The sequence below is a fragment of the Thunnus albacares genome, chromosome 9, assembly GCF_914725855.1.
Source record: "Thunnus albacares chromosome 9, fThuAlb1.1, whole genome shotgun sequence".
Taxonomy (NCBI): domain Eukaryota; kingdom Metazoa; phylum Chordata; class Actinopteri; order Scombriformes; family Scombridae; genus Thunnus; species Thunnus albacares.
In genome coordinates this window covers 6809656-6820643 of record NC_058114.1, presented here as the reverse complement: position 1 = coordinate 6820643, position 10988 = coordinate 6809656, and the positions used below count along the sequence as shown (strand labels likewise).

Sequence of the window (10988 nt, the reverse complement as noted above, 5' to 3'; positions counted from 1 at the left end):
AAAGTGCTGAATAATGCCAGCTTTATCCTTAAAGTACAGTTCTTGAGTAAATGTACTTTCCACTACTGATCATTGCACCCACAGAAGCATCCATTTCAAGCATCTCAGGGCAGGAAAATGGTCCTAATGATCCCAAACTTAGGATTTAAGAACGTGGTTGCAAAGGTGGAAAGTATTGAGAGATGGATTGATGAATTGTTGTTTATGGTCTTTTCATGAGATTAATCGACAATAACAAAAACACATCCTTTAACCAAGACCATGATCTTTCCCTAACTTTAACTAAGTGCTTTGAGTTCCCTCAACCTAACCAGAAACGTGTTAATCATGCTTTTGTTGCCAGGAGAAGATGTTGGAAAATCAAACAAAATGCATTGATATTGATCATTTTGAAGATTTTTTCAGTGTGAGCATTGTTAATTGACAGTGAAGAGTTTCCAGATGCATTCAATATAAACCTTTTCTCTTTATGTTGATAATCACTGACTTGTTGTCATTAAGTATATTTTCAAAATATATTTGTAAGTGAGGATGCGTTAGTTATTTATTTTCCCCAGGAAAGCTGATCTGACTCTCCCTCTTGTAACACTGAAGACTCAAGATGGGACACATTGACTTTACTGTCATAGTGCATATACATGCATCTGATTATAGAGGCAGAAAACAAAGAAGACAACGTGAACAAACTGTATATGTTTTATTAAAATTGAAAACTGAAGTATAGACAGTGGACCAGTGCACAACTTGTCTAAAAATTAACTCTGATTATCTTTTACATGTTTGTCCAGACAGCTCATGTTTAACACTTCCAGCTGACTAAAACTCTTAATGGCAAGTTGGCAGGTGCATCACACCATCATTACACTTCTGACGCATTCCCACTCTGCCGTCATGTCTTGTTCCTGTGACACACCGGAACCCTATTACATCATCATGGGCTGAATACAATTTATCTGCACCTTTATGTCTGAATTCAAGATTATGTGCTATCACGAGTTCTTTATCCACAGTGCAGGGTTCTGTAAAAGATAACAGATAAATAACATTACATTCATGTGATGTATGAATTTACAGCATACTCCATATATGATTATTGTCAGTGTTGGGTAAAAATATATATTTAGTATGTAATCAGTATCATATTAAATTACAATACTCTGTATATAGAGCACACATTGCATGCCAGAAAACCATGAAACAGATAGGAAGGTTATATTGCCTTATTTTATACCTTTTTAGATTGATTAAGATACTGCACTACTTTAAATGATCTACAATGGAAAGTATCTATCTCAGCAGCTAGCTTTCATGGCTATATCTTTTTTTGTTTCAGCTGTCTATTGGTCTATCTCTGTAACAATTTAACATGTTGACTTACAGAAATAATACATTTCTTCATGTAGTTACTGTATTTTGGCTTTGTACGGCAGAATACTTTCTCTCAGGTACATATGAAATTTAAGAGTGGTTCTGACCTATCAAAAACACTCATTTAATCTTTTGTATTATCTGAATGAATTTGGAGTTTAAATATGATGCACAAATTAAGCAAAATAAAACATGTAATGAAAACAAACTTTATCAGCATATTTTGGCACAGGAACTTATACATTTCAGTAGTTTCAATTGATGTTTTTATCTATGTAAAATAATTACGCAAAATGCAAGATTAAAATATGAATATGGCTTACTGAGGCATTTCATCTCTCCAGTCCATTCACCATTGTTGCAGGTTTGGTAAGGCTCGCCCTCCATGATGTAGTATCGCTGACATATGTATTCAACTCTTTCATTATGCTCATATCGAGGTTTAACACTGGTTGTGGTGTCTCCATTTGGAAGGACAGGTGGTCTTTCACAGCCTGCAGGAACTAAAAGAATGTGGGTGATAACAGAGAAAGTAAATATTTAGACATTATTGAGGTGAAAATATGACATTTTTCTAGAATGACAGATGTTTGACTGTGATTTGCAGTTACACAATATTTTGTGATATTTTGCAGTCACATGTTTTGTGGCCTTAAAAGTGAATGTAAATGGAAACAACAGGCTTTCTTATAGAACCCTGTATATCTATATGTTTCCATTATGACTTTTAATGACTATATGTACAGTCAGTATTAACATGTGCTGTTTATCTGGGCATGTTATTCTGATAACAAGATATGATTTAGTCTTTGTATTTACATCTGGTATTAATAAGGACTCTCTTTATCTTGACACTGTGATCAGATCACAGATCAAGAACAAGCTAAAGGAAAAGGAGAACTAAACCAACTGGCACATCAGCTGTTTGCTCCTGTTTTATGGAAATAATTGAGAAAGATGAGAAAAAAAAGCTCTGACAAGGGAAATGAAGCTGAATTTCTTTTAGGAAATCAGTATTCTACAAGGTTTATGCCGTTAAATCAAAATTGATTAACAGATATTTAATGTATTATTAATTTATATTGAATAAAATAAATATTTAATAGGTTAACATTATGTGTGCTCATGACTTCTCTATCCAAGGTGCAGGGTTCTGTAAAAGATAACAGATAAATAACATTCATGTGATGACTGAATGTACAGCATACTCCATATATGATTGTTGCCAATGTTGGGTAAAAATACATGTTTAGTATGTAATCAGTATCACCATCTTTCTTGTCCATTTGAATGGTTATCAATAAAAATCAATACACAATTTAAATGTAATTATATGTGATTTAAAAGATATCAAATCACATGAATTTCACCAGAATTTCATCAGTATCATATTAAATTACAATATTCTGTATAGAGAGCACACATTGCAGGCCAGCAAACCACAAAACCGATAGGAAGGTTATATTGCCTTTATTTTATGTCTGTTTAGGTTGGTTAAGAACCTAAAACCCCCCAAAATGTAGATACTGCACTACTTTAAACTATCTGCAGTGGAAACTATCTATGTACAAACAAAATGTGTTCTTTCATCTTTCTTGCCCATTTGAACGGTTAAAAAAATCCATACACAATTTAAATGTAATTATATTTGAATTAAGAAGAACCTAAAACCTAGAAAAATGCAGATACTGCACTACTTTAAACTATCTGCAATAGAAAGTGTCTATCTCACCAGCTAGCTTTCACTTGATGTATCGCTTTTGTTTCAGCTGTCTATCGGTATATCTCTGTAACAATTTAACATGTTGACTTATAGAAATTAAACATTTCTTCAACATAATCTTTATATTGTAATAACAGATTCCAAAAAGTCAGATTCCTGTCTCAACTTAATTTTCACTAAATATGTAGTTACTGTATTTTGGCTTTGTACAGCAGAGTTGTGATATTATCAGCATAATTTGCAGCGTTCACCAGTTTTCTGGTACTTTCTCTCAGGTACATATGAAATTTAACAGTGTTTCTGACCTGTCAAAAACACTCATTTAATCTTCTATATTATCTGAATGAATTTGGAGTTTAAACATGATGCACAAATTAAGCAAAATAAAACATATAATGAAAACAAACTTTATCAGCATATTTTGGCACAGGAACTTATACATTTCAGTAGTTTCAATTGATGTTTTTATCTATGTAAAATAATTACTCAAAATGCAAGATTAAAATATGAATATGACTTACTGAGGCATTTTATCTCTCCAGTCCATTCACCATTGTTGCAGGTTTGGTAAGGCTCGCCCTCCATGACGTAGTATCGCTGACATATGTATTCAACTCTTTCATTATGCTCATATCGAGGTTTAGCACTGGTCGTGGTGTCTCCATTTGCAAGGACAGGTGGTCTTTCACAGCCTGCAGGAACTAAAAGAATGTGGGTGATAACAGAGAAAGTAGAAGTTTAGACATTATTGAGGTGAAAATATGACATTTTTCTAGAGTGACAGATGTTTGACTGTGATTTGCAGTTACACAATATTTTGCAGTCACATGTTTTGTGGCCTTAAAAGTGAATGTAAATGGAAACAACTAAAAAAATAATTACAAATAAGTCATTTTCAGAAAAGCTCTTGTAAGTCTTTCTTATAGAAGCCTGTATGTCTATATGTTTCCATTATGACTTTTAATGACTATATGTACAGTCAGTATTAACATGTGCTGTTTATCTGGGCATGTTATTCTGATAACAAGATATGATTTAGTCTTTGTATTTACATTTGGTATTAATAAGCACTCTCTTTATCTTGACACTGTGATCAGATCACAGATCAAGAACAAGCTAAAGGAAAAGGAGAACTAAAACCACTGGCACATCAGCTGTTTGCTCCTGTTTTATGGAAATAATTGAGAAAGATGAGAAAAAAAAGCTCTGACAAGGGAAATGAAGCTGAATTTCTTTTAGGAAATCAGTATTCTACAAGGTTTATGCCGTTAAATCAAAATTGATTAACAGATATTTAATGTATTATTAATTTATATTGAATAAAATAAATATTTAATAGGTTAACATTATGTGTGCTCATGACTTCTCTATCCAAGGTGCAGGGTTCTGTAAAAGATAACAGATAAATAACATTCATGTGATGACTGAATGTACAGCATACTCCATATATGATTGTTGCCAATGTTGGGTAAAAATACATGTTTAGTATGTAATCAGTATCGTCATCTTTCTTGTCCATTTGAATGGTTATCAATAAAAATCAATACACAATTTAAATGTAATTATATGTGATTTAAAAGATATCAAATCACATGAATTTCACCAGAATTTCATCAGTATCATATTAAATTACAATATTCTGTATAGAGAGCACACATTGCAGGCCAGCAAACCACAAAACCGATAGGAAGGTTATATTGCCTTTATTTTATGTCTGTTTAGGTTGGTTAAGAACCTAAAACCCCCCAAAATGTAGATACTGCACTACTTTAAACTATCTGCAGTGGAAACTATCTATGTACAAACAAAATGTGTTCTTTCATCTTTCTTGCCCATTTGAACGGTTAAAAAAATCCATACACAATTTAAATGTAATTATATTTGAATTAAGAAACCTAAAACCTAGAAAAATGCAGATACTGCACTACTTTAAACTATCTGCAATTGAAAGTGTCTATCTCACCAGCTAGCTTTCACTTGATGTATCACTTTTGTTTCAGCTGTCTATCGGTCTATCTCTGTAACAATTTAACATGTTGACTTATAGAAATTAAACATTTCTTCAACATAATCTTTATATTGTAATAACAGATTCCAAAAAGTCAGATTCCTGTCTCAACTTAATTTTCACTAAATATGTAGTTACTGTATTTTGGCTTTGTACAGCAGAGTTGTGATATTATCAGCATAATTTGCAGCATTCACCAGTTTTCTGGTACTTTCTCTCAGGTACATATGAAATTTAACAGTGTTTCTGACCTGTCAAAAACACTCATTTAATCTTTTGTATTATCTGAATGAATTTGGAGGTTAAACATGATGCACAAATTAACCAAAATAAAATATATATTGAAAACAAACTTAATGCAAAATTATATCCTGTGCACCATATCATCCTGGCTTGCCAATTAGATTTGATTATGTTATCAGCATATTTTGGCAGAGCAACTTATACATTTCAGAAGTTTCAATTAATGTTTTTATCTATGTAAAATAATTACCCGAAATGCAAGATTAAAAATATGAAGGGAATTATGACTTACGGTGGCATCTCATCTCTCCAGTCCATTCACCATTGTTGCAGGTTTTGAAAGGCTCGCCCTCCATGACGTAGCCCTTCTTACACATGTATTCAACTTTTTCATCATGCTCATAGTGATGTTTAGTGGTGGTCTTGGTGCGTTCATGTGCAAGGCTAGGTGGTATTCCACAGCCCGCAAGTACTAAAAGATTGTGGGTGATAACAGAGAAAGTAGAAGTTTAGACATTATTATGACATTGTTACCTAGAGTGACAGCTCTTTGTCTGTGATCTGCAGTTATTTTGCTGTCACATGATTTGTGGCCTTTAGAGTGAATGTAAATGTAAACAACCACAAAAATAAATATTAATTAATAGTTTCCAGAAAAACTGTGTAATTATTTTTCTCATGGTCTTTATGTCTATATGTATGTCTATTGTTATTCATATGACCACATTTACATCCTGATATTAACATGCTTTTAATCTGGCAACATTATCAAGATAAGGACATCTGATGACGGGCCTTTGCATCTTGTATCTCAATATACAAATTAGGTAGACAGAACCTTTCAGACTTGTCGATATACAGTACACGTCATGTCGCAAGTCAAGGCACGCAATGCAGGATACACCAGGTGGAACAGCATGACATGCAAAATCAATAGTAAACGGGCGTCAACTTTGTCAACAAAATGGATCATAACATGCTCTACAATAAAATTAGAAAAGGTTTTTATATGGATATTTTGTACACTGTTGCACTGATTTTTACCTCTGCAAGAAGGGAATGGTTTATCCCACCGTCCATCTTTGCCACATATCAGCACTGAACTACCAACAAGAATTGTCCCAGGACCATCACAGCTAAATGTGAGTATGTGATCAGGAACGATGGGATCATCATTTTCTGGCAAACCTTTGACTGTTATCCCTCCATTTGCAGGCGGGGCATCACAGCTCGAAGCTGGAACTAAACACAAACAGTCAGTCAGGCCCACTGAAGGAAAAAAAAGCTGAACAGGGCAACAGTTTAGATGTATAAATGTATAAATACAACAATCTCATCAGCCAACATTAAAAAGTACTTTTGCAACAGAGAGAAGAGCCTAACGCCACTGAGATCCTTTAGATTGAGGCCAAAATGCAAAATTTGTGTCTCCTAAATAATAGGCATAAACCAAAAGAAATGCTACATCTACAACTGCTAAACTTTTTTACCTTCAACTCAGTAGACATAGACAAAAAACCCTATACATCATTTATGCGTTGCTTTGAAGATTGATGTTTACTTGCTAGCAATTGCAGTCAGTAACATAATGCAATGGTCTTAATAATCCTTTCAGGACCCTAATCTGATTTTCATTTACTTTTTTTTATTCAAATATTTATAAATGTTAGCATGTATATTGAAATCATCATGTTCAACTACTAACAATTCACTGTTTACAAGTAGATCTGTGCCAATAATCAAACAACTGTACTTCTTAATTCTGAGTTACAACTTAAAATTTACTCATTCACAGTATTTCATAGCTTTAATTTTGTGTATAAGAGATGATAGTCAGATAAAATAAATGTGATTACAGTGCTATTAAGAAGGTGGAACAAGATACACATTTAACATCTCTTTCTCTCTTTCTCATTTGAAATTGTGCTGCTGTGCCCTTCATGTTAAAGAAGACACATTATGCACATGTCCAGATCCATATTTTTATTCTGAGGCTCTACTGGAATGTCTTTGCATGATGTGACAACCTCAGCAACAAAGATTATGGAACAGACAGATGTTTCTGGACATCTGTGATGAGCCAATCTCTTCTCTTAGGGAAGTGTTTAGGGCAGGCTGCCTTGCATGGACCATTTTTACATATGTTCAACTCAAGTTTTGGAACTTGGAAGCATGTTTAACATGGATATCCAACATCATGACAGTAACAGAAGATCACAAAAAGCATGTGTCCCCTTTAATTTGACACCACTCCACTTTGTAAAGAATATTTTTATGCAAACGAAACAATTTTATATGCCACTGGCTCTTCCCTATTATCTGGCCATTGCAAACCTAATGAACCTAATGAAATGACAAAATATATTGTTGTTCATACCCTCCACAACAACACATATAAGGGTTTTCTGATCTGATGCCACTATCCACAGGAAGAAATTGCAGTTTCAAAATGAAAACTGTTTTCTGGGTGCTCATTCAAGGATTAGACTAACGTGTTAAACTGCTATCACATTTACATAATGAAGCTTGTGTCTGAAAAGGACTTCTGTTTTTGTCTTACAAAGTCTAAAATGATAATAGATCTTTTTAAAAAATATGATCATTTTTATAACAGTTCCTGTTTTGGATTAGTGGATTACTGCAGTCCTTTGCTATCATCCAATATATCTACAATTGGAGTAGTCACTCAGTCGGTGGTGAAAGAGTATAAAAGAAAGCCATTTAACTTACAATAGCACGCTCCCCGATGGACTGCCAGCCAGCCTGTGCTTGTACATACGTATTTGATGGTTGGACCTGATATATAACCAGGGTCACAAGTGAAATGTATGATGTCTCCTTCTTGGTACTCAGCTTTCTTGGTCTCCTCTGAAATGCTGGCGTGAGTAACATCTGGGAGCTCCGAACATGCTAACAAATAACATGGTAACATGGGAAAAGAAGAAAAAATTGTACACATTGTCTCATCATTCAGAGATCTAATGAAGATCTAATTGACACAGTACAGCATTAAAAATAATTAGGTCTCCAAGAACCCAAAAGGGAGTAAAGTATTCATCAGCATCCAGTAGGCTCACAGAGAGTATATATTCATAGTCTGCCCATCTAAGATTGACTGATCACCTACTAGAAGGGTAGAGACGATAACTATGACTCTGTTTCATTCATTCCCGAGCCACAGTAAAGCAGACCTGATACAGTATGACTTAAAGGTAATGTCTTGGGTTCTTTGGGGTGATTGTAGATTAGTAGGTTAAGGGGGCGGCCGTTCATGACAAGGTTGGTGGTTTGAATGAATGTAATGTTCAAGGTTCAGCTTTGTTGTAATCATACAATACAGAATTGCACAATGAAATGCAGTTTAGTATCTGCTGGGAGTGCAGTCCTTCTGTGGAGGCAGCGGTTAATAAATGGCCTCTTTTAATAGGGCCTATGTTGATAGGCTTATTTGAGTGTATGGATGCATTAAGATGAGACCATGTTGAATGTTTTACACCTGAACTGCAGCAACAGTAGTCAGTAAAGCAACTTAACTCACAGTAGCACGTTTCCTGCCGGACTGTCAGCCAGCCTTCATGTGTGCAAACATATTTGGAGGTTTCATATGATGTATAACCGGGTTCACAAGTAAAATGTATCACATCATGTTGTTGGTACTCAGATTTTTTGGTCTCTTCTGACACATGGGCATGAGGAACATCTGGGAGCCTCAAACATGCTGAGAGACAAAAACATGGCAACATGACAAAAGTTCCACTCTTACACTGTATCATCAATAGTTTGCCTTATATATGATAGTAAAGAGATGAGGGGGAGCTGGACACAACGATAAAATCAATGGATATCCACATCACTGAATGGCTCCTAAAATAATTATAAAGATTATATGAAGAATTTTCACATGATCCTCATCAAGTATACCTTTTCTCCATACACTCCACCTTTTATATGAGGTACACATCTGAGTAGCTAAAGAAATTTTTATGTTGAAATGGTGGAATGAATTTATAATATATATATGAAAAGCTAAAAATACATCATAAAGACATTATAACAATGATACAAAGCTGTTACATTAGTTAATGCATAACCCATTTTAATAGTCCAATCCTCTATATGTGAATATTTTAGATGTTTCATGTGACAAAAAAAAAAAAAAAAAATCGAGAAAATAGATTTTTTGAGAGTCAGTCAATGTTGCAAAAATCCTTCACTCCTATGATAAGCAATTTTTTCATTTTTCAGAGTCATGTAAATAGGAAGAGATTTAGCTATGTGACAGTGTGCAATTATAAACGGTGGGACTAATTAACCAACCGCCCTGCACATTTGCACTAATTCCTCTTCGTCTTGGTTTAACATAAGCCCTGTTTGTATCTCAAATCTACACCTGAGAAATTAAAAACTCCTACTTACCATTTTGTGATAAAGAAACTGCCACATTCCCCCACAGTTGGAGGAGCAGAAAGATTAAAGACAACTGCATGCTCTTGTGACAAATGCTGTTTTCTGAGCAGAACTCCTGTGTGTTTGTCTCCAGCTCGTGTCCTCAGGGGACACTGAGTGTCGCAACATGCAGTGCCCAGTGGGATTGCACAAGGTTTTATGAACACAACATGATAAATGGCACATTCAATTTATACACTCTCATATATGTTCTGTATCCTATCAATACTGTAAAGGAATTTGTTCTCAGTCAGAAAACTTAAAACGTTTAGGTGTTTGAAACAGTTTAGTCTGTATAAGAATGGAAACACTTTTTGTTTGCTTTCATCGATTGCTGCCTTGATCATGTTCGCTGGTCATGTTTTTGAAGTTCAGGAAATGAAACATTCTGCACAGAAGTTGTAAGGAGGTGGTTGGGGTTCCTGTCCTGTTGACCACATGTTGCTAGGTTTATACCACTCAAACACTTTGTTACGGTCAGGGAAAAGTTGTAGTTTTGGTTAAATATTTTCTGCTTATGTACAATATTTTTTTAACTGTCAACAAATCCCATAATTGTTGTCTCCATTGTTGCAAATTATTAAAAACACACCCGTGAGCCACACTACTGCACTGGGATATTCCTTCACCATGGGCACCGTAATTTGAGTTGACCCCTCATGCACTATCCTGCTGTCATGAATCTCACCAAATCCGAGGCTGAAAATAACCCTTAAAAATACACAATTTACTCCAGTTTAAGTAATGTTTGCTAAAAACAGTGCAGTATAGCCCATACCTATGACCCATTTTTAAAGATCAGAGTGAACAAATGGGCTTGGGGCTGAGAGCAACAGACTGGCTGGGGAGGTCAAAAAGCATCGAGGGATGGACTAGCTAGCCAGCTTTATCCTTAAAGTACACTTCTTGATTAAATGTACTTTCCACTACTGGTCATTGCACCCACAGAAGCATCCATTTCAAGCGTCTCAGGGTAGGAAAATGGTCCTAATGGCCCCAAACTTAGGATTTAAGAACCTGGTTGCAAAGGTGGAAAGTACTGAGAGATGGCTTGATGAATTGTTGTTTATGGTCTTTTCATGAGATTCATAGACAATAACAAAAACACATCCTTTAACCAAGACCATGATCTTTCCCTAACTTTAACTAAGTGCTTTGAATTCCCTCAACCTAACCAGAAACGTGTTAATCATGCTTTTG

General features: G+C 34.8%; 1 protein-coding gene across 1 annotated transcript; it reads right to left on the bottom strand.

Annotated features, from left to right (window-relative positions):
• Nucleotides 1-678: 678 nt before the first annotated feature.
• Nucleotides 679-9881, bottom strand: LOC122989042 (complement factor H-like). Its single transcript, XM_044361723.1, has 7 exons — nt 9759-9881; nt 8073-8252; nt 6285-6584; nt 5635-5814; nt 3613-3792; nt 1692-1871; nt 679-1019 (listed from the first exon to the last, which is right to left on the bottom strand). The coding sequence occupies exons 1-7, from the start codon at nt 9826-9828 to the stop codon at nt 826-828; spliced, it is 1284 nt and encodes a 427-aa protein (XP_044217658.1). The 5' UTR covers nt 9829-9881; the 3' UTR covers nt 679-825.
• Between the last annotated feature and the right edge of the window lie 1107 nt (nt 9882-10988).

Excerpts from the sequence above, each read along its gene's own strand:
- LOC122989042 (XM_044361723.1), bottom strand. The coding sequence starts at position 9,828 with ATGCAGTTGTCTTTAATCTTTCTGCTCCTCCAACTGTGGGGGAATGTG. Across the intron at positions 6,585-8,072 it reads CCATCGGGGAGCGTGCTATT|TTCCAGCTTCGAGCTGTGAT; the intron begins GTAAGTTAAATG and ends GTTTGTGTTTAG. Across the intron at positions 3,793-5,634 it reads TGGAGAGATGAGATGCCACC|TTCCTGCAGGCTGTGAAAGA; the intron begins GTAAGTCATAAT and ends ACATTCTTTTAG.